At 39.3% G+C, this 23,768-nt stretch overlaps 1 protein-coding gene across 13 annotated transcripts in view; it reads left to right on the top strand.

Annotated features, from left to right (window-relative positions):
• The window catches only part of HUWE1 (HECT, UBA and WWE domain containing E3 ubiquitin protein ligase 1), a 167,448-nt gene that overhangs the window by 79,882 nt on the left and 63,798 nt on the right, over positions 1-23,768 (top strand). For 12 of the 13 annotated variants that reach the window (XM_042974387.1, XM_042974397.1, XM_042974393.1 and 9 more), the window contains 9 exons: positions 1,555-1,661; positions 1,835-2,012; positions 9,602-9,693; positions 10,306-10,517; positions 13,491-13,548; positions 14,583-14,759; positions 17,794-18,039; positions 19,053-19,186; positions 20,040-20,134. In XM_042974387.1, the coding sequence (XP_042830321.1) occupies positions 1,555-1,661; positions 1,835-2,012; positions 9,602-9,693; positions 10,306-10,517; positions 13,491-13,548; positions 14,583-14,759; positions 17,794-18,039; positions 19,053-19,186; positions 20,040-20,134 (1,299 nt within the window). The remainder of the gene's footprint in view (positions 1-1,554; positions 1,662-1,834; positions 2,013-9,601; positions 9,694-10,305; positions 10,518-13,490; positions 13,549-14,582; positions 14,760-17,793; positions 18,040-19,052; positions 19,187-20,039; positions 20,135-23,768) is intronic. The other variant, XM_042974391.1, reaches the window with a different exon arrangement.

The following is a 23,768-nucleotide window of genomic DNA, read 5'->3' as shown; positions in this document are numbered from 1 at the left end:
TTCATTCATTATTAACATACAGTTTGTAAAAGAACTTTATTGTTCTGAACCCGGTTAGATCCTTTTTTTCATTGCTGACATATTGCTTGCTTTTCTTAGATTACCCATAAGTCTGTAAGCTTTTTCAGTCTTTTCAAAGGGCTAGTTACTGGTTTTAATTATTCATGCTATTTGCTTGCAATTTCACTAAATTTTGTGTTTTTTCAATTATATCTAGCTTCACTTTCGATTACCTTTTAATGTTAATTTCTTCTTGAGCATTGATGTTAGTCTTTATAGCACTTTTTTTAACATTTATTTATTTTAAGAGAGAATAAGCACAAGCAAGGGAGGGACAGAGAGACGATGGGGACAGAGGGTCCAGAGTGGGCCCTGGGCTGACAGCAGAGAGCCCAAGGCAGGGCTCAAACTCATGATGAACTGTGAGATCATGACCTGAGCCGAAGTCGGACACTTAACTGACTGAGCCACCCAGGTGCCCCGACAGCACGTTTAAAGTATATTGTCAAAAATTGGTCAGAATAATACCTAAGAACTCTTAATAACGCTAATGGTATTTTAAAATTGGTGAAAGGCTTTTTAGAAGACATTTTGTCTATTCCATCAGTTACGTTTATATTTACCTCAACCCAGCAAACCCCTCTCCCCAATTTTAGATATTTTTTCTGCTTAAACAAACAAAAAAAGATATTTTAGGTTTATCAGTTCTCACAGTTGTGGACTAGTTTATATCCACAGAGGTTCGTGTATTTAGGGGAATGGTATGCAGCCAGTCAAATTGAATGAACTACAGTGACTGGGAAAAATAAAGGAGTATGTATGGTACATATTATAATTTAGAAGAAATAGGTTATATAGCAGTATAACCTCATCGTTATAAAAATATGCTCATTAAATCTTAATGTTTTTGTTTTTCATTTACATATTTAATAAAACTACATACTTTTAAGATGAAGAACATGATCTGGTGGTATGCATAACAAAGTGATTTCTTTTTTTTTTTTTTTAAATTTTTTTCAACGTTTTTTATTTATTTTTGGGACAGAGAGAGACAGAGCATGAACGGGGGAGGGGCAGAGAGAGAGGGAGACACAGAATCGGAAACAGGCTCCAGGCTCCGAGCCATCAGCCCAGAGCCCGATGCGGGGCTCGAACTCACGGACCGCGAGATCGTGACCTGGCTGAAGTCGGACGCTTAACCGACTGCGCCACCCAGGCGCCCCGACAAAGTGATTTCTATAATCAACCTAATTAACAAGGCATCCACATAGTTACCTTTTTTTTTTTATGTTATGAGAGTACCTGAAATCTCTCTTGGTATATTTTTCAGTATTCAGTATGGTATTCATAATTATTTTTATGCCTGTACATTGCCCATAAAAATCTTGAAGGTTTGTCACCAAATTCTTAATAGTGGTCTTTTGATGAGCAGTGAAGTTTCGTTTCAGAGGCATTTCATTTGTTGTATATTGAGTTGGTGTTTTTTAAGCCCTTGGAGTTTTGTTAATACCTGTAAAGAATCTCCCACTTTCTCATATTTCTTGTCTTTTTTAGCTACTGAAGTGGTGACTGTGTTTGTATTTCAAGAACCATCACTGCTCTCCTCACTCCAGGACAATGGATTAACAGATGTCATGCTTCATGCACTACTTATCAAAGATGTGAGTCCTTTTCTGCTTTTGTGTGAAAATTGCTCTGTACATACCCCTCCCCACAGAGGATGATACAGAGACATACACCCTACTATCTCTGTGCAGTACCCTGGTCAAAATTTCCTGGCATCTACATCTGAATTATTTTAGATGTCTTCAGACTCACTTTATCTTCTCTCTAGGTTCCTGCTACCCGTGAAGTCCTTGGCTCCCTCCCAAATGTATTTAGTGCACTCTGCTTGAATGCCCGAGGTCTTCAGTCATTTGTACAGTGTCAGCCTTTTGAACGTCTTTTCAAAGTTCTTCTGTCTCCGGATTACCTCCCAGCCATGCGAAGGAGGAGGAGCTCTGATCCTCTAGGTAAGCAACCAGGATTTATCTTATAATTGGTGCCAAGATTTTAATTCTTTTTATTATTTTTTTTAATGTATGAAATTTATTCTCAAATTGGTTTCCATGCAACACCCAGTGCTCATCCCAAAAGATGCCCTCTTAAATATCCATCACCTAACCTGCCCTCCCTCCCACCCCCCATCAACCCTCAGTTTGTTCTTAGTTTTTAAGAGTCTCTTATGCTTGGGCTCTCTCCCACCCTAACCTCTTTTTTTTTTTTTTTTCTTCCCCTCCCCCATGGGTTTCTGTTAAGTTTCTCAGGATCCACATAAGAATGAAAACATATGGTATCTGTCTTTCTCTGTATGGCTTATTTCATTTAACATCACACTCTCCAGTTCCATCCATGTTGCTACAAAGGGCCATATTTCATTCTTTCTCATTGCCACGTAGTATTCCATTGTGTATGTAAACCACAATTTCTTTATCCATTCATCAGTTGATGGACATTTAGGCTTTTTCCACAATTTGGCTATTGTTGAGAGTGCTGCTATAAACATTGGGGTACAAGTGCCCCTATGCATCAGTACTCCTGTATCCCTTGGATAAATTCCTAGCAGTGCTACTGCTGGGTCATAGGGTAGGTCTATTTTTAATTTTTTCAGGAACCTCCACACTGTTTCCCAGAGCAGCTGCACCAATTTGCATTCCCACCAACAGTGCAAGAGGGTTCCCGTTTCTCCACATCCTCGCCAGCATCTATAGTCTCCCGATTTGTTCATTTTGGCCACTCTGACTGGCGTGAGGTGACATCTGAGTGTGGTTTTGATTTATATTTCCCTGATGAGGAGCGACGTTGAGCATCTTTTCATGTGCCTGTTGGCCATCTGCATGTCTTCTTTAGAGAAGTGTCTATTCATGTTTTCTGCCCATTTCCTCACTGGATTATTTGGTTTTTGGGTGTGGAGTTTGGTGAGCTCTTTATAGATTTTGGATACTAGCCCTTTGATATGTAATTTGCAAGTATCTTTTCCCATTCCGTTGGTTGCCTTTTCGTTTTGTTGATTGTTTCCTTTACTGTGCAGAAGCTTTTTATCTTCATGAGGTCCCAACAGTTCATTTTTGCTTTTAATTCCCTTGCCTTTGGGGATGTGTCAAGTAAGAAATTGCTGCAGCTGAGGTCAGAGAGGTTTTTCCCTGCTTTCTCCTCTAGGGTTCTAGTGGTTTCCTGTCTCACATTCAGGTCCTTTATCCATTTTGAGTTTATTTTTATGAATAGTGTAAGAAAGTGGTCTAGTTTCATTCTTCTGCATGTTGCTGTCCAGTTCTCCCAGCACCATGTGTTAAAGAGACTGTCTTTTTTCCATTGGCTATTCTTTCCTGCTTTGTCAAAGATTAGTTGGCCATCCTTTTGTGGGTCTAGTTCTGGGGATTCTATTCTATTCCATTGGTCTATGTGTCTGTTTTTGTGCCAATACCATGCTGTCTTGATGATTACAGCTTTGTAGTAGAGGCTGAAGTCTGGGATTGTGATGCCTCCTGCTTTGGTCTTCTTCAAAATTACTTTGGCTATTCAGGGCCTTTTGTGGTTCCATATGAATTTTAGGATTGCTTGTTCTAGCTTCGAGAAGAATGCTGGTGCAATTTTGAATGGGATTGCATTGAATGTGTAGATAGCTTTGGGTAGTATTGACATTTTGACAATATTCTTCCAATCCATGAGCACGGAATGTTTTTCCATTTCTTTATATCTTCTTCAATTTCCTTCATAAGCTTTCTATAGTTTTCAGCATACAGACCTTGTACATCTTTGGTTAGATTTATCCCTGGGTATTTTATGCTTCTTGGTGCAATTGTGAATGGGATCAGTTTCTTTATTTGTCTTTCTGTTGCTTCATTGTTAGCGTATAAGAATGCAACTGATTTCTGTACATTGATTTTGTATCCTGCAACTTTGCTGAATTCATGTATCAGTTCTAGCAGACTTTTGGTGGAGTCTATCAGATTTTCCATGTATAATATCGTGTCATCTGCAAAAAGTGAAAGCTTGACTTCATCTTGGCCAACTTTGATGCCTTTGATTTCCTTTTGTTGTCTGATTGCTGATGCTAGCACTTCCAACACTGTGTGAAACAACAGTGGTGAGAGTGGACATCCCTGTCGTGTTCCTGATCTCAGGGGGAAAGCTCTCAGTTTTTCCCCATTGAGGATGATGTTAGCTGTGGGCTTTTCATAAATGGCTTTTTGATGTTTAAGTATGTTCCTTCTATCCCGACTTTCTCAAGGGTTTTTATGAAGAAAGGATGCTGAATTTTGTCTAATGCTTTTTCTGCATCGGTTGACAGGATCATATGGTTCTTATCTTTTCTTTTATTAATGTAATGTATCACGTTGATTGATTTGCGAATGTTGAACCAACCGTGCATCCCAGGAATGAATCCCACTTGATCATGGTGAATAATTCTCGTTATAAGCTGTTGAGTTCTATTTGCTAGTATCTTATTGAGAATTTTTGCATCCGTATTCATCAGGGGTATTGCCCTGTAGTTCTCTTTTTTACTGGGTCTCTGTCTGGTTTAGGAATCAGTAATACTGGCTTCATACAATGAGTCTGGAAGTTTTCCTTCCCTTTCTATTTTTGGAATAGCTTGAGTAGGATAGGTATTATCTCTGCTTTAAATGCCTGGTAGAATTCCCCAGGGAAGCCATGTGGTCCTGGACTCTTATTTGTTGGGAGATTTTTGATAACTGATTCAGTTTCTTTGCTGGTTATGGGTCTGTTCAAGCTTTCTATTTCCTCCTGATTGAGTTTTGGAAGAGTGTGGGTGGTTAGGAATTTGTCCATTTCTTCCAGGTTGTCCAGTTTGTTGGCATATAATTTTTCATTGTATTCCCTGGTAATTGCTTATATTTCTGAGGGATTGGTTGTAATAATTCCATTTTCATTCATGATTTTATCTCTTTGGGTCATCTCCCTTTTCTTTTTGAGAAGCCTGGCTAGAGGTTTATCAATTTTGTTTATTTTTTCAAAAAACCAACTCTTGGTTTCATTGATCTGCTCTACAGTTTTTTTAGATTCTATATTATTTATTTCTGCTCTGATCTTTATTATTTCTCTTCTTCTGCTGAGTTAGGGGTGTCTTTGCTGCTCTGCTTCTATTTCCTTTAGGTGTGCTGTTAGATTTTGTATTTGGGATTTTTCTTGCTTCTTGAGATAGGCCTGGATTGCAATGTATTTTCCTCTCAGGACTGCCTTCGCTGCATCCCAAAGCGTTTGGATTGTTGTCTTTTCATTTTCGTTTGTTTCCATATATTTTTTAATTTCTCCTCTAATTGCCTGGTTGACCCACTCATTCTTTAGTAGGGTGTTCTTTAACCTCCATGCTTTTGGAGGTTTCCCAGACTTTTTCTTGTGGTTGATTTTAAGCTTCATAGCATTGTGGTGTGAAAGTATGCATGGTATGATTTCAATTCTTGTATACTTATGAAGGGCTGTTTTGTGACCCAGTATGTGATCTATCTTGGAGAATGTTCCATGTGCACTCGAGAAGAAAGTATATTGTGTTGCTTTGGGATGCAGAGTTCTAAATATATCTGTCAAGTCCATTTTATCCAATGTATCATTCAGGGCCCTTGTTTCTTTATTGACCATGTGTCTAGATGATCTTTTCATTTTGTAAGTAGAGTGTTAAAGTCCCCTGCAATTACCACATTGTTATCAATAAGGTTGCTTATGTTTGTGAGTAATTGTTTTATATATTTGGGGGCTCCCGTATTTGGTGCATAGATATTTATAATTGTTAGCTCTTCTTGATGGATAGACCCTGTGATTATTATATAATGCCCTTCTTCATCTCTTGTTACAGCCTTTACTTTGAAGTCTAGTTTGTCTGATATAAGTATGGCTACTCCAGCTTTCTTTTGACTTCCAGTAGCATGATAAATCTCCATCCCCTCACTTTTGATCTGAAGGTGTCCTCAGGTCTAAAATGAGTCTCTTGTAGACAGCAAATAGATGGGTCTTGTTTTTTATCCATTCTGATACCCTGTGTCTTTTGGTTGGCGCATTTAGTCCATTTACGTTCAGTGTTAAAGAAAGATATGGGTTTAGAGTCATTGTGATATCTGTAGGTTTCATGCTTGTAGCGATGTCTCTGGTACTTTGTCTCACAGGATCCCCCTTCGGATTTCTTGTAGGGCTGATTTAGTGGTGAATTCCTTCAGTTTTTGTTTGTTTGGGAAGACCTTTATCTCTCCTTCTATTCTAAAGGACAGACTTGCTGGATAAAGGATTCTCGGCTGCATATTTTTTCTATTCATCACATTGAAATTCTCCTGCCATTCCTTTCTGGCCTGCCAAGTTTCAGTAGGGAGATCGGTCATGAGTCTTATAAGTCTCCCTTTATATGTTAGAGCACGTTTATCCCTAGCTGCTTTCAGAATTTTCTCTTTATCTTTGTATTTTGCTAGTTTCACTATGATATGTCATGCAGAAGATGGATTCAAGTTACGTCTGAAGGGAGTTCTCTGTGCCTCTTGGATTTCAATGCCTTTTTCCTTCCCCAGATCAGGGAAGTTCTCAGCTATTATTTCTTCAAGTACCCTTCGCACCTTTCCCTCTCTCTTCCTCCTCTGGAATACCAATTATGCGTAGATTATTGGTCTTTAGTGCATCACTTAGTTCTCTAATTTTCTCCTCATACTCCTGGATTTTTTTATCTCTTTCTCAGCTTCTTCTTCCATAATTTTATCTTCTAGTTCACCTATTCTCTCCTCTGCCTCTTCAATCTGAGCTGTGTTTGTCTCCATTTTATTTTGCAGCTTGTTGATAGCATTTTTTAGCTCCTCCTGGCTGTTCCTTAGTCCCTTGATCTCTGTAGCAATAGATAATCTGCCGTCCTTTATATTGTTTTCAAGCCCAGCGATTTATTTTATGACTATTCTAAATTCACTTTCTGTTATATTGTTTAAATCGTTTTTGATCAGTTCGTTAGCTGTTGTTACTTCCTGGAGGTTTTTTTGAGGGGAATTCTTCCATTTCATCATTTTGGATAGTCCCTGGAGTGGTGTGGAACTGCAGGGCACTTCCCCTGTGCTGTCTTGAATAACTTGCGTTGGTGGGCGGGGCCGCAGTCAGACCTGATGTCTGCCCCTAGCCCACCGCTGGGGCCACAGTCAGACTGGTGTGTACCTTCTCTTCCCCTCTCCTAGGGGCGGGATTCACTGTGGGGTGGCGTGGTCCGCCCAGGCTACTTGCACACTGCCAGGCTTGTGGTGCTGGGGATCTGGCATATTAGCTGGGGTGGATTGGCAAGGTGCACAGGGGCAGGAGGGGCAGGCTCAGCTCACTTTTCCTTCACTTCGGGAGGGGCCCTGCGGCACCTCGAGGGAGTCAGACCCACTGGAGGGATGGATCCCCAGAAGCACAGCGTTGGGTGTTTGTGTGGAGCAAGGAAGTTCCCTGACAAGAACTGGTTCCCTTTGGGATTTGGGGTGGGGGATGGGCGAGGGAGATGGTCCTGGCGAGCGCCTTTGTTCTCCGCCAAGCTGCGCTCTGTTGTCCGGGGCTCAACAACTCTCCCTCCCGTTGTCCTCCAGCCCTCCCGTTCTCCGAGCAGATCTGGTAACTTATAACCTTCCAGATTTTCAGTCCCCCTTGCCATCAGAACACCCTCCATCCGGCGCCTCCGTTTTTGCAAGCCAGACTTGGGGCCTCTGCTTTGCCGGCAGGCTGCCCCCGCCCTGGCTCCCTCCCGCCAGTCTGTGTAGCACGCACCGCCTCTCTGCCCTTCCTACCCTCTTCCATGGATCTCTTGTCTACGCTTGGCTCTGGAGAATCTGTTCTGCTAATCTTCTGGAGATTTTCTGGGTCATTTAGGCAGGTGTGGGTAGAGTCTAAATGATCCGCAGGAAGCAGTGAGCCCAGCATCCTCCTACGTCGCCATCTTCCCCTGGTGCCAAGATTTTAGATGTTAGATGGTTATCAAGCCACCAATTGGCAAGGAAGTCCTTTCTTGAACTCCCGTCGTTTCTCTGGTTAGATGTGCTAAGCTTAATGGGAGTTATCACTGTAATTATAGTTGTATCACTATATACGTTGTATTGCAGGTAGAAAAGAAGACTTCATCCTTATCCTCTGCTCATATTTTCATGCTTCTCAACAGTTCAGTGTGTGTGTGTGTGTGTGTGTGTGTGTGTGTGTGTGTGTGTAAGTTCAGGGTTTTAATCTGAATTGGGACAAGTGTTGGGAAAACCAAACTTTGGCCATAGAAACTTTTTCCTTCCTAGGCCACCAAGGGGACCAGATCATGTCCCCAGGTGCCCCTGAGTGGCTCCAGATCTCTGGGTGGTGCCTCCAGGCCATATCCTCAAGCTCCAATTGGCTGCAGGGTTTGGGCTGGTCAGAAGCTAAACTGTAGTAGAGTGACTTACAGGGACTACACCCCCTCCTCTTGGGTCAGGGCAGGAGAGGCAGTCCCAGATTCCCCTATGGGCTCCCAGGCAGCAAGGCCTATACTGTGCTTCTATCACAATGGGAGAACCTGGAGGAGCAAGAATTATCCAGTGAAGATCTTGGGGGCGAGGTCACTTAGGACATTGGGTCTGACAGAGGCAGCAAAACAGAAGGAGGGTCTCCTTGGGAGTCCACATTTCCACCTGTCATCACTCTGTGCCACTGAGACACCTCAGTGACCAGAGCTTGAACTATAGTGACGACTCTTTTCCGGTGACCTTTTAGATGTCAGCAACAAAGGAGTGGTGTTCCTCAGACTATCAACCATTCATTATTAAATGTACGGTCATGGCGCTAGTGAGAAATGGGTATTAGGGGCAGTAGATTTCCAGGCTCACCATCGAATCTGTTGCAACAGGAGATATAAAGTCCCAAGGTGTTGCTCTTCTATTCTAATGTTCAAGTCCCTACGATAGTAAGAAATTAATAGATTTTCTTCTCAGTGTATTTGAGGCCAGATTATTACAGAATAATGAGAAGGTAGGACTCCAGAATCTAGTTTTCACAAATGTGCTTTGTGCTTTCAGCCACCACTGTAGCATTCTAGCCAATATCGTTCTTAATTGGGGCAGCCAGTGTGTTAATGGTTTTATGCTCCTCTCTCTCCCTCCCTCCTAGTTCAGACCTTGGCATTAGAGATTGCCAGAGTAGAATGTAGAATATGTGGTTATTTTAAAATGTTCTCACTAGGGCCACCTGGGTGGCACAGTCGGTTGGGTATCCCACTCTTGATCTCAGCTCGGGTCATGATCTCACGGTTTGTGGGTTCAAGCCTCACAATGGGCTCTACGCTGATGGTGTGGAACCTGCTTGGGATTCTGTCTCTGCTTCTCTCTGTCCCTCCCCCACTTGTGTGCTCGCTCTCTCTCACAAAATAAATAAGTTAAAATTTTTTTTTTTATGTTTTCACTAGACTGATAAAGTTCCTTTTTCCTCCCCAGTTATTTGCTTTCAGAGTTTGGTGTGAATTCATTTGAGAAAGCATGGCATTAGAAAATCACAACAACCTTCTCAGTTTCTTCTTTCCTCCTCGTATTGGCAGAGAAAATAGCTCAAGCTCTATTTTCTTCAGTCTTTCTAACAGTTCATTTTTTCCTTTAAGGGGATACCGCATCTAACCTGGGGAGTGCTGTTGATGAGCTCATGAGACATCAGCCCACCCTCAAAACAGATGCAACAACTGCAATCATTAAGGTATGAAGTGATAAGGCTGACCGTGGGCATGAGAGAGCAGTTAAGGGGGAGTTTTTAAGAAAAAAGCTTGACCTACTAGAAGTCATTGGGATTCTTGGGCTATTCCTAGAAGATGATTATGTCTACCTTATTTTCTCTTTATCCTTGGGTTGGTCCTTGCCCCCCCTCCTACCCCCAGAAAGTCACTTAAGTATTATTTTCTCCTATAGGGTATTAACAAGTTGCCAGGATTTAGCTTCTATTTGTAAAAGCATATTAGTTTTTCTAACCTTTGTTTCTTGATATTTTTTTTCACATTTAGTAGCCCTGCCAGTTACAGTATAGTATATGCCTGGTGCTTATGAATTAGGACATGGAGTCAGGTTAGTCACTTAACAGCTATGTGATCCTGAACAAGTTACTTAACTTCACGAAACTTCAGTTACCTTGTGTGTAAAATAGGATTGTGTGTAAATAGGATATATTCCAGGAGTGATGTATGTTACATACATATGTCAAGATAAAGTGTTTTGTGTTAGCACTTCTGTGTACAACACATAGAAAATGCTCCAAAAATGTGTTAGTTGTCCCATTTCTTATTTACTAATAAATAATATTTCCTGTGTCTTTCAGTTACTTGAAGAAATTTGTAACCTTGGAAGAGACCCTAAATACATCTGTCAGAAGCCATCAATCCAGAAGGCAGATGGCACTGCCACTGCTCCTCCTCCAAGGTCTAATCATGCTGCAGAAGAGGCCTCTAGTGAGGATGAGGAGGAAGAAGAAGTACAGGCCATGCAGAGCTTTAATTCTGCCCAACAGAATGAAACTGAGCCTAATCAGCAGTAAGTGTTTGCAAGACAGGTCCCCTAGCCTTGTGACCTTGGGCATGTCATTTTCATCTATAAAAGCTAGGGAGTTGTATTAGATCATTATAAGATTCTTCCAGCCCTAGGAGTCTTGTTTTTCTTTCTTTAACCATTGTGTATCATTTATCCTTTCATATTTTAATTGTATTGGTTGCCTTAGGAAGGTGTCCTTAAAAAGTTCATGAAATTGAATCAGTTCACTAGATCAAGTTGATGGGCTTCTCTCAGAGAACTTATGTTCCCATTGTTGGTATAGTATTCGTATCATTGCTTAATTGTTTGCATAAGTGAGCACATATGAAACATCATACTTTTGAAGCCTGTCTCCTAAGAAGTCCTTAAGAATTACAGGGACTTGTTGTTGGTCTTTGTTTTTTGTTTGATTACTATCTGTTCATTCCAGATAAATCAGAAGTCTTTGGAATGTACTGTATGGTTGTAACCAGGCACAGTAGATTTTCCTTCTTATTTCTATTTAAGGTTTGTTTTATATTAAAATTGACTACCTAGATGGTGAAATGGGGATGGGGGTGGGCTTAAAGACTGCTGGCTGATAGTGGCTCTTTGAAGCTTATATTGTTCACATGCTAGGAATGAAATGTAACTATTGTAGGTATAACTCTTGAGGGTGTGATCCCTCTGGACTGTCATGCATTTATTCATTTAATAAGTGCTCTTTTGGTTTATAAATAACTAGTTCTGAGAAAAGCAGGAATGTTTTAGGTGTGGATATGAATGGGTTTAGGCTAGTGTTGAAGGATTGCTGGGAACTTAAGAGAAAATTATGGTCGAGTATAGATAGAAGGAGTGAAGGCCTAGACTCCAAAATCGGTACCTTTTTACAACTCTAGGAAGTAATGAGCCTGTTGGTATGAGTTTTTGTTTTCTTTTTGAGGAGAGGCATTAACTACTAAGTACTCTACATTGCTTTGTTGAGCAGATGTCTTACCCTTGTCTGAGAAGGAAACTCTACCTTCATTCTAACAGCATCTTCTATTTTGATTAAAATGTTCTCTTTCTGGAAGTGGAGGACACCTGAAAGAAAGCAAGACTTCACGTGCAAAGGAGTCAGAATCAGTGCTTCCTTGCCACATCCTTGATTGTCTGCCACCCTGCTGGGATATGATTTCCTTTCCTGGCTACAAAATAAGAGAAGGATTTCTTAAACTTGAGAGGTGGGAGGGTGGTTTTGAGTGAAGCTGGGCATGTTCATCTGCATATAATGTTTTCCTCTACCTGGACATCTTACACCTTAGATCTAACATGCCCAGATTTCAAGCTGTCATAGTAAATTGACATTTTCTCATGGCCTCATGTTTTTTCACTCCATGCTTTTCTTAGGATATGTGTCACCGTGTTATAGCCATATTTATCCCCATCCACAGATTATCTTATCTCCTTCTTTTCTATCTACCAAGTTCCTGCAAAGCCAGGTCAGATGTCTCATTCTTAAAGGAGCTTTTTCTTTTTTACCTCCAAAGGGGGAGTTGATCATGTTTACTATTCTTGCATGACGTTTTCAGCCTGGAAGCCAAAAGATGAGGATAGTGGAAAAAAGTGGTTACCAGTTTGTTCCTAGATGTGGATTAAGAACCATTATTGGTTTGTTTTCTCTCTCATTCTCCTCCCTAACTTCCATCTAGCAAATGAGGGAAGTACCTGGGTCCCATTTCATAATATTACTTTGGCTCTTTGCCATTACCGTTGATTTTTACAAAGGGACAGGTGTTTCATTTGGGCTAGAACCACACCTGCACTCCTTAGCTGTAGAGATGGATCTCTAGGTTCTTTCCCAGGAGGTACAGTCAGGCTGGGGTGGATGATTACTGTAAGTAGGGATTGCTGTAGTGGTTGAGGAGGAACTTTATAGTCAAGGAAAACTTGCAGTCTTCCCATGGAATCATTTCACTCCTGGCTTACAGACACCCCCCCCCCCTTTGTAGTAAGTTCTTCCCTGTATTCTTCATTGAGAGTGTTCACAATATCCTTGTCAAACTCTAGCTCTAGGTATGTCATCACTGAAGCCACTGTCTAGTCTGCATTTTGATGCCTGGCAAATCTTTATTTACATCTTGAGGACTATTAACTTCTTGCCAGTTTTCTTGCCCCCTCTCTCCCACCACCTCTCCCTTCTTTTATTTCTGCCCTTTACCCAAATGTCTTCAAGGGCCTATATCCAGAATGCTCCCTATTCGACTGAAGTTTTGACCCTTCCTAGGGTTCATCTTTGAGGTAGATTGTGTTTCATTTTAATAGATATTGTGGGTTTCCCCCCTTTTGTTTCTTGCAAAAGCCAAGATTGGGCTTAAAGGCTTTGTTTCCTGCAGCTATGGCACTACTGCAGCCTCCTTGTCTATGGTGCAGCATTAAAGTATTTGAAACAAAAGACCTGATCACAGGTTTTGGATATTTCAGGGACTGTTGTGATACAAGTATAAATAGTTAGGGAAGGAGGGTTTGGGTGTTGACTTCATCTTTGATTAACTGTTCTGAATGGTTTGTCAATCTAAGCATGGAATTTTGAACAAAATTAAATTCCATTTCCTGCCGTCTATTATAACTTTAAACCTGATGCAAGAACATGGTAAGATGTTGTATTTGTTTCTTTGCCTAGCTCCTATCTTTAAGCAAATGTGTCAGTAGTCTCAATAGAACTTATTGTTTTCATATCGATGGATTCCTCCTATGATAGTTTGCCTAAGATAGGATAGTTTCTTTTGAGATATGTGCAAATGCTGAGTTTGTTAAGGCCTGGTTTTTTCTTTTGTGTTCTCAACCTAGGCTGGCTAGAAAAGCTAGCTTCAGATTTGATTTCAGTTTTTTTTCCCTTGTGCTGTACTAAAGACTAACTTAAAGAAAGGACCTAGAATTTCATGCTGTTTCCCTTTCCTTTGTTTTCTTGTACTAGTATTGCGAGTTTTTGTAACTCACTCTTTTCTCCCTTAACAGGGTTGTTGGTACAGAAGAACGTATTCCTATTCCCCTCATGGATTACATCCTTAATGTGGTAAGATTCGTGGTAGGGCAAACTGAGTAAAAGTGTGTGTTATTCTGGAAAACGTGTGGGGTTACCAAATAGTCCAGTGATTTTTGCATTTATTTTCACTGGAGCCTTTACAGTGCAGAACAGTGGGCAAAGATATGCAAACCTTGTTCTGTGAGACTGGTTTGCCAAAAATGGACAACAATCTTCCCCTTTTTTAGATACTCCCAATTTTCTGTTCATTGCTACTATTCCCAATTGGAATCCAAGCAGAAGAGTGGGATTTGTTAGGCCAGTCCAGTATTATGTTCTATGAATATGTCCAACATGTATTTTTTCCCATTATTTGCTAGATTTCCCATTAATTTCTCTTTTGTATAAAAAAAATAGTAATGTGGCTTTTCGTTTTAATTTCCCAGGTGTCTCAAGAGAAAAGTAAAGAGTTTGAATTTTCCCAGAATTATTTCTCTATAAGGGGAAGCCCACTTAGCAATTATTCTAGCCCACTAAGCACTTCCCAGACTTCCAGAGATGGTATCTTTTGTGCCTGTGTGTTTGTTGCCCACATTTTACTTTGTTACCCTTAAAAAATGCTTTGTTTGGTCCAAACCACTCTTCCAGAGTTCTAGTTTTCATTTGTATTATGGGCACATTGAGGGAAAGTATCCATTTTTGCTTCCAGGGGAGAGGTAATGCACTGTCACGCTAGGAGCAAATTAAGAGAATTAGATCTGATTTTGCCACTAATTCATGGGTGTGGCTCTGAGCAAGTCATTTATCCTCTCTATGTTCTCAAATTATATAACTTTAGGTAGCCAAAAAGGTAGATTGGGGAGAAGTAATTATTCGTATTTGTGGTGTTTGTTTTTTGTTTTTTGTGGGTGTTTTTAGCAGATGTTTAGGGTCCGTATCATATCTCTATACTTACTTACCTGAGGTTTTGGTATCTTAGAAAATACTGATTACATGAATACAAGGCTACCCCTGTTCTTACTCCAAGCTGGCCTTTTAGTTCCAGGTTAGTCTCTAACATTTTCTTTTTCATTTTCGTTACCTAGATGAAATTTGTGGAATCTATTCTGAGCAACAATACAACAGATGACCACTGCCAGGAATTTGTGAATCAGAAAGGACTCTTGCCTTTGGTCACCATTTTGGGTCTTCCCAATCTGCCCATTGATTTTCCTACATCTGCGGCCTGTCAGGCTGTTGCAGGTGTCTGCAAATCCATATTGGTAAGAGCATCTGGCTAAATATTTTCATTTCTTTTTAGAAATCAATTTTGCAGTACTTCTGTATACATGTTTTTATTGTGGTCTCCCTTTACCTACAACCAAAAAATAATGAAGAAATTTGTGGTTATGTGCTACAGGTGAATTTTGTGCCTGATAGTGTGTCACATCATTTCTCATTGAAAAGTTGAAGTTGTTTATTGTTCCTAGGTTTGGTACATAGTTCTAACATTTGAGTTTTTTGGAAGAGAAAGTATATCTTCAAGAATGTTTTGGAGCTTGGTTTTATTATGTCATCCTTTCTCATGGATGCTTTTAACACAATCTGGTATTGTTTAGTTAATGTAGTTTTTTTTCCTTTTTCAAGATTGTTCAAGTTTTGCCAAGAAATTAAATGCTTTACTTATTTTAAATAGTGGTAAAATACACAGCACATGATATTTACCACTTTAACCATTTTTAACTGTATAGTTCGGTAGCGTTAAGTACATTCACATTGTTGCAAACCAATCTCCAGAAGTTTTTTATCTTGCAAAACTGAAATTCTGTACTCATTAAATTACAACTCTGCATTCCCCTTGCCCTCCCAGCCCATGGTAAATTTGTTCTACTTTCTGTCACTCTGAATTTGACTGTTCTAGGTACCTCATGTAATTCATAAGCTGTTTGTCTTTCTGTGGTTGGCTTATTTTGCATAGCATAATGTCTTCAAGATTCACCCATGTTGTAGCATATGTCAGAATTTCCTTTCTTTTTATGGCTCTATTATATGTGTAAGCCACATTTTGTTTATCCATTCATTCACTGATAAACATTTGGGCTGCTTCCACCTTTTGGCTATTTTGAATACTGCTGAAATGAACACGGGTGTGCCTGTATTTCTTCAAGACTGTGTGTGTGTGTGTGTGTGTGTGTGTGTGTGTGTGTGTGTGTGTGTGTGGTGAGAACACTTAAGATATATTCTCAGCAAATTTCAAGTATATAGTATAGTATTAACTATAGACACCATGCTTATATTAAATCTCCAGAACTTATTCATAACTGAAAATTTGCCCTTTGACCAACGTCTCCACATTTCCCCCCAGCCCCTGGCAACCATAACATTCTGCTCTCTGGTTCTTTGAATTTAACTTGTTTAGATCCCACATAAAAGTGCGATCATACTCAAGACTCCTTTCAGTTCTTTTGGCTATATACTCAGAAGTAGGATTGGTGGACTATATGGTAGTTCAATTTTTAATTTTTCAAGGAACCACCATACTGTTTTCCATAGCTCCACCATTTCATATTCTGACCAACAATGCACAGGGGTTCCAATTTCTCTGCATCCTCACCAACACTTGTTAATTTTCTTTTTCTTTGTTTTTCCTTGATAGTAGCCAACCTAATAGGTATAAGTGCAACCTCATGGTTTCAGTGTGCATCTTTCTAATGATTAGTGATGTTGAGTATCTTTTTATGTGCTTATTGGCCATTTGTGTATCTTTGGAGAGATGTCTACTCAAGTCCTTTGCCCATTTTTTAGTGGGGTTTGATTCTTGTTGAGTTGTAGGAGTTCTTTATATATTCTGGTTACTCCTTATCAGATAAATGATTTGCAATATTTTCTTCCACTCTATGGGTTGCCTTTTACCTCTGTTAATAGTGTACTTTGATGCACAAAAGCTTTCAATTCTGATGAAATCCATTTTATCTTTTTTTCCTGCCATTGCTGTGCTTTTGATGTCAAATCTAAAAAACCATTGCCAAATCCAATGTCCCAAAGCTTTTACACTATGGCTCCTTTTAGGTGTTTTTATATTTTTAGCTGCTACCTTCAGGTCTTTGATCTGTTTTGAGTAATTTTTTCATATGGTGTAAAGTAACGCCCAACTTCATTCTTTTGCATGTAGATACCCAGTTTTCCCACCACTATTTGTTGAAAAGCGTGTTCTTTCTCTTGCACCTTTGTCTTGAAACCCTTATCAAAAATCATTTGACCGTAGATGCAAGGGTTTATTTTGGGGCGTTATTCTATTCTGTTGGTCTTAAAAGTCTGTCTTTATGCCAGTACCACATTTTTTATTACTGTAGCTTTGTGATAAGTTTGGAAATCAGGAAGTTTGAGATCTCCAACTTTGTTCTTTTTCAAGATAGTTATATCTATTTGGGGTCCCTTGAGATTCTTCTTAAGGATTTTAAGAGAGAGATTTCTATTTCTTACCCCCACCCAAAGGCCATTGACCTTTTCATAGGGACTGCATTAAATCTATGAAGCTCCTTTATTAGCTGAATTGTGCAATGGCAAGTAATTGCTGCTAAAAATCCGTAATCCAGTTGCTTATGGACTTGGAAGGGTCCATAATTGTGACATAGCTGTAATTAATGTTTTATTTTGCTTTACTCTTTGCAATATTTAATTAAGTGCTGTTCATAAGAGAGGAAAAGGGGCTGTGCTCCATCTTTATCCTACCTCTAACATACTGTGTGAGAATGGATAGATGTATTTAAAGCCACAGGAAAGACACTTAAGTTCTCCTGTCTTTGGATGACAGAATTTTCTGTGGACTCAAAAAGCAAATTACAAGGGCCATATAATCTTGAGTTGTCTCATAAAAAAGGAGATTGCCTAGCTGATACCTATTCTAAAATCACCTCTTATTTTAGGAAAAGAACAGTTGTAATACTGGTTTACTTCCATGCTTTGGAACTTTGCCTAATATTGCTCCCTATTGAGAAAAATTTGTAATTAATCACATAGTGTGGAGTCCTTCCTGTAACAGTATTTCAGTTTGGCCATCACAAGCTTTTAAATATGATTGGCTTACCACATTTGAAAGCCTCTCATTTGAGAGAAGTAAAATGTTTCTCTAGGAGGCATTTAGGTATGTCCTACCTGCATTCATATTTTGGCTCTGCCATTTACCCAGATGGGAGACCATGGCCAGGTTTGAAATTTGTGAGACTTGTCTTGCACTTCTTCCATTGTGACTATTAAAGACATGATGCATATGAAATTCATTGTACATTAATGATTTAATTATTATTCTTGTTTCAGACACTGTCACATGAACCCAAAGTTCTTCAGGAGGGTCTCCTTCAGTTGGACTCCATCCTTTCATCCTTGGAGCCGTTACACCGCCCAATTGAATCCCCTGGGGGCTCAGTGTTGTTGCGAGAACTGGCTTGTGCTGGCAATGTTGCTGATGCTACCCTCTCAGCTCAGGCCACACCTCTACTGCATGCACTTACTGCTGCCCACGCCTACATCATGATGTTTGTTCATACTTGCAGAGTTGGACAGGTAAGAACTAGGGGTGAGCAAGTTGGTTTAAAGCTGGTAAAATACCTGCGGCATATACTGGGCATCTTACTGTGCTTAGAAGCAGTTCTACCTGGGCTAGCTGCTAAAAGAACAGATTTTTGTTCAGTGAATAATATAGGTTTATGTTTCAGGTTGCTGTCTAGTTTCGCTTTGCCTTAGTATTTTTTTTTTCCTTAGAATTTGGGTTACCATATAATTTGTTTTGTGAATTGGACTTTGTTGAGAGGAAAAGAGGTTGCTATAAATAATGGGCAGCTATATAGGCCAACTGGGATATATAGTCACCTCTTTTAGTAGGCAAGCCTCAATTGGGTGATTATCTGGCCTTACTGTTTCCCAATCTTTCTACAAATGCGTGTAGGCCTAATAATGGGATGGCGAGAAAGAAATTTGACCACAGAACATTTAAGTCAGTGGTAATTAACAGATTAATAAATATTACTTAAATATCAAACCCTATGCCTGCCATCCATGTGAGGTTCCTCTTGTGCTGCCAGAAACACAGGGTGTTTTTATGTGCTCACAGTTTTACAGCCTTTAGTTCTCAAGTATTCAGTTCTAAAGATTAATGATGTAATGTTTCAGCACCCTTGTTCTATGCCTTTGAGCAGGAGTATATTCTTTGGATCAAATCAAATGAAAAGCACAGGTATAAACTATTTAGAAAACAATTCAATTACATTACAAAGCTTAGGGATTTATTTTCATGACTTTTTATTAAATTAAATAAAATTCATGTGAAATGTTCCCTTCAAGAAATTAAACGTTTATTGAAATTAAGAAATAAGAGGAAAATAACAAGTTCCCTACCACCTAAAAAAATTAGAAGGCTGTCAATGAATCTACAGAACTGTTTCTTTAGAAAATTGCACATGACTGTTGTCTTTCACTTTCCAAGAAAGCAATGAGAAGAAAATGAGAAGGGATGTTAGACACAGACAAATGTTGAGGAGGACATCCCAAAGATCAGCTTCTGTTTACTTTGATTGCAGAGTGAAATTCGTTCCATCTCCGTAAACCAGTGGGGTTCTCAGTTGGGTCTGAGTGTTCTGAGCAAGCTGAGCCAGTTATACTGTTCCCTGGTGTGGGAAAGCACTGTTCTTCTCTCCCTGTGTACCCCAAACAGGTAAGGGAATGGTCATCTCTTTATTATCTTTGTCTTTCCTAACAGAGAAACTAAGTTCAATTATCCTGGAGGATTGTTTTGGTCAAGGATAGAAGGCTATTTATTAGTAAAGAGTTCAGAGGGTACCTTATCTGTCTTCGTGCATTCAGGCTGCTATAACATAATGCCACAGACTGGATCCTTACAAACAGCAGAATTTTATTGTTTGTTCATAGTTCTGGAAACTGGAAGTCTGAGACTGTGGTGCTGGCATGGTTGAGTGAGGGTCCTTTTCTGGGTTGTAGACTTTTAATTGTTTTTATCTTCACATGGTGGAAAGGACTAGGAATCTTTCTAGAGCCTCTTTTATGCTTGGTCCCATTAATTTTATGCTTGCTTGTTTGTTTGTTTGTTTGTTTATTATTTATTTTATGCTTAGGTCCCATTCATGAGGGTTCTCCCTCAAGATCTAAGAACTTCCCAAAGGCCTTACCGACTAATACCATCACATTGGGCATTAGGATTTTAACATACGATTTTGAGGGGACACAAATGTTCAGTCCATAGTATTGTCCTTCCCATTTACCAGCCTGGGGGCTTGCTTATAAACGTATTATCTTCTACATCTTTGATCTTATGTCCTTAATATGCAGTGTCAGCATGATAGGTATTTTAAATTTGTTACCCAAATCCGAAGAGTTGATTTCAAAACCTTGTTGAGTGCTACCTCAGGAACTTGATCATTGCAGATACCCTATTAGGTTAACTTACCTGTTACAGGGAGGATAGTGTCAGTCAAGCAGATTAGAAACCAAGCATAACTTTAAAAATGAGCTATGACAGTTCTTTTTGCTCATGGTTTGTCTTGTTGCAGCCTACCATCTGGGTGTGAATTTGGCCAGGCGGACATGCAGAAACTGGTTCCAAAGGATGAGAAGGCAGGTACGACCCAGGGCGGAAAAAGATCAGGTAACCAAGAAACCAAAATCTTAGCCATTAATTCTCCTGAATTCTGTCTCTGTGTCTTTATAGGTGACTGTGTGTGTGTGTGTGTGTGTGTGTGTGTGTGTGTGTGTGTGTGTGTGTGTGTGTAAATTTAGTTACCTCTGTTTTCCTTAGTCCTCAATTTTTTTTCCTTTCATTTTTATCTTAAAATTATTTTCACTCATTTTCTCTATAAAATGTATATACACATAATGGTAAAAATTATGGGATGTAGTAGAAAGAACAATCACTCATACTTGCATCACAAATAATATTTTGGAAGTATCTACCTGATCTTTCCCCTTGGGGATACATTTTATTAACATAGTTGAGATTATCTTAGAGGTAATATTTTAGATCTCTTTTCACTTGACATTAAGTGCCATGTAAAGAAAGGGTTTGTGAAGTAACCATTCCCTGTTAAGTTTCTAATGGACTATTTTTAAAAATGAGTATCTTTTTATATAGTTTTCTGTAAAGGGAAGATTAATTCCTAGAAGTTACTGTATCAAAGCATGTGGTGGGACTCTAATTTGTGTATGCATACTTATCAGAAGCTTAATTTCCCTGCTTAAAGATGGCAAATGATTGTCTTAAGTGACTGGAACACTTTAGAACCACACTGCTCAATATGGTAGCCACTAGCCATGTGTGGAATGTTGAACACTCACAAGGTGGCCAGCACAGCTAAAAAATTGAATTTTTTTCTTCCTCTTTTGCTCTCCCTCCCTGTTTTTTTAAATGTTTATTTTTGAAAGAGAGAGAGAGCATGAGGGGAGGACAGAGGATCTGAAGCAGGCTCCGCATTGACCACAGGGAACCTGATGCAGGGCTCAAGCTCAACAAACCATGAGATGTTGACCTGAGCCACCCAGGTGTCCCCCCCAATCTTTCTTCTTCCCCTTTCTCTCTATCTTCCCTCTTGCTCTTTTTTTTTCTTTATTTCCTCTTACAAGGGGAGGGTATTAAGTTTTGAATTGTGTCTCCCCACCCCACCTACATAAAAATACTATGTTGAAGCACTAAACCCCCAGCACCTCAAAATGTGACTTTATTTGGAAATAGGGTTGCTAAACATGTAGTTGAGATTATATAGATTGGATGGAGAAAACTGAATTCTTAATTTTTGTTAGTTTCAATATAACAACTATTACTGTGTTCAGTTGTTAGAAGGCTTCTAAGTATGTTTAGAACAACTTTGGTATGTGAATGTATTTTTTTTTTCAACTAAATTCTGTGAAAGGGGTACCTGGGTGGTTCAGTCAGTTAAGTTTTCGACTCTTGATCTCAGCTTAGCTCTTGATCTCAGGGTCATGACTTTAAGCCCCAGGGTGGGCTCCACGCTGGGCATGCATCCTACATGTGTATATACATGTAGGATATACACATATACATGTATATATATAATGTGTGTGTGTGTGTGTGTGTATATATGTATATATATACATACACATACAAACATATATTCATACATGCATAAAATGTATGAAATAAACATAGATCAGCTATTTCTATGAAAATATAATGTCCAAATTGAGATATACTTAAACATATTTATAGATACCTGGTTTTTAAAAATTACTGAGTATAAAAGTGTGAAAACTTAACAATTTTTATATATGATTATATGTTGAAAAATAAAAATTGAATAAATTGGGTTAAACAGTATATTAAAAAATTATCTGTTTGGGGCGCCTGGTTGGCTCAGTCAGTTAAGCATCCAACTTCGGCTCAGGTCATGATCTTACAATTCGTGAGTTTGAGCCTCGCGCTGGGTTCTGTGCTGACAGCTCAGAACCTGGAGCCTGCTTCAGATTCTGTGTGTCTGTCTCTCTCTCTCTCTCTCTCTCTCTCTCTCTCTCTCTCTCTCTCTCAAATGAATATATTAAAAAATTTTTAATGTTTTTATTTTTGAGACCAAGAGAGACAGAGCATGAGCAGGGGAGGGGCAGAGAGAGAGGGAGACACGGAATCTGAAGCTGGCTCCAGGCTCTGAGCTGTCAACACAGAGCCCGATGCAGTGCTCGAACCCACGGACCGTGAGATCATGACCTGAGCTGAAGGTGGATGCTTAACCGACTGAGCCACCCAGGCGCCCCAACATTAAAAAAATTTTTTTATTTTTTTTTTTTTTTAATTTTTTTTTTAACGTTTATTTATTTTTGAGACAGAGAGAGACAGAACAGAGCATGAATGGGGGAAGGTCAGAGAGAGGGAGACACAGAATCCGAAACAGGCTCCAGGTTCTGAGCTGTCAGCACAGAGCCCGACGCGGGGCTTGAACTCACGGACCGTGAGATCATGACCTGAGCTGAAGTCGGCCGCTTAACCGACTGAGCCACCCAGGGGCCCCTAAAAAAAATTTTTTTAAATTATGTTTTTAATTTTTAATGTGGCTACTAGAAAATTTAAAATTATATGTGGCTCACACATATGTGGACAGGGCTATTTTGTTTTTCTGATTCCATGTTATATATTTAAAATTTTTCTTTTGTATTTGTTAAAAGTTTTTATTTTAATTTCAGTAGGTTAACATGAAGTGTTATATTAGTTTCAGTTCTATAGTATAGTGATTCAACAATTCCATACATCACCTGGACAAGCTCATCAGGACAAGTACACTCCTTAATCCCCATTGCCTATATAACCCCTTCCCCAACCCCTCCCCTCTGGTAATGATCAGTTCTGTATGATTGTTTCTTGATTTGTCTCACTCTCTTTTTTCCCCTTTGCTCATTTGTTCTGTTTCTTAAATTCCACATAGGAGTGAAATCATACAGTGTTTGTCTTTGACTTGTTTTGCTTAGCATTATACTAAGTCCATCCACATCCTTGCAAATGGCAAGATTTCATTCTTTTTTATGGTTGAAGAACATTCCATTTTCATATGTGCCACTTTTTCTTTATCCATTTATCAGTCAGTGAACACTTGGTCTGTTTCCATATCTTGGCTATTGTAAATAATGCTAGTATAAACATAGGGGTGCATGTATCCCTTTGAATTAGTGTTTTTGCATTCTTTGGATAACTACCTAGTAGCGCAATTGCTGAATTGTAGGGTAGTTCTATTTTTAACTTTCTGAGGAACCTCCATACTATTTTCCAGAGTGACTGCACCAATTTCCATTACCACCAGCAGTGAAAATGGGTTCCTTTTTTCCTACATCCTCACCAGCACCTTTTGTTTCTTGTGGCTTTGATTTTAGCCATTCTGACAGGTGCGAGGTGATAGCTCAATGTAGTTTTGATTTGCATTTCCCTGATGGTGAGTGATGATGAACATCTTGTGTTTTTTTTTGCCATCTCTATACTTTCTTTGGAAAAATGTCTGTTCATGTCTTCTTCCCATTTTTTGGTTGGATTATATGTTTTTTGGGTGTTGAGTTGTAGAAGTAAGTTCTTTGTATATTTTGGATAGTAACCCTTTATCGGATACATCATTTGCAGATACTTTCTCACGTGCTGTAGGCTGCTTTTTAATTTTGTTGTTTTCCTTTACTGTGCAGAAGATTTTTATTTTGATGTAGTCCCAATAGTATATTTTTGCTTTTGTTTCCCTTGCCTTAGGAGACATATCTAGAAAATGTTACTATGGCTGATGTCATAGAGGTTACAGCCT

Source organism: Panthera tigris, chromosome X (assembly GCF_018350195.1).
Source record: "Panthera tigris isolate Pti1 chromosome X, P.tigris_Pti1_mat1.1, whole genome shotgun sequence".
Lineage (NCBI taxonomy): Eukaryota > Metazoa > Chordata > Mammalia > Carnivora > Felidae > Panthera > Panthera tigris.
This window is presented reverse-complemented; position numbering and strand designations above follow the sequence as displayed.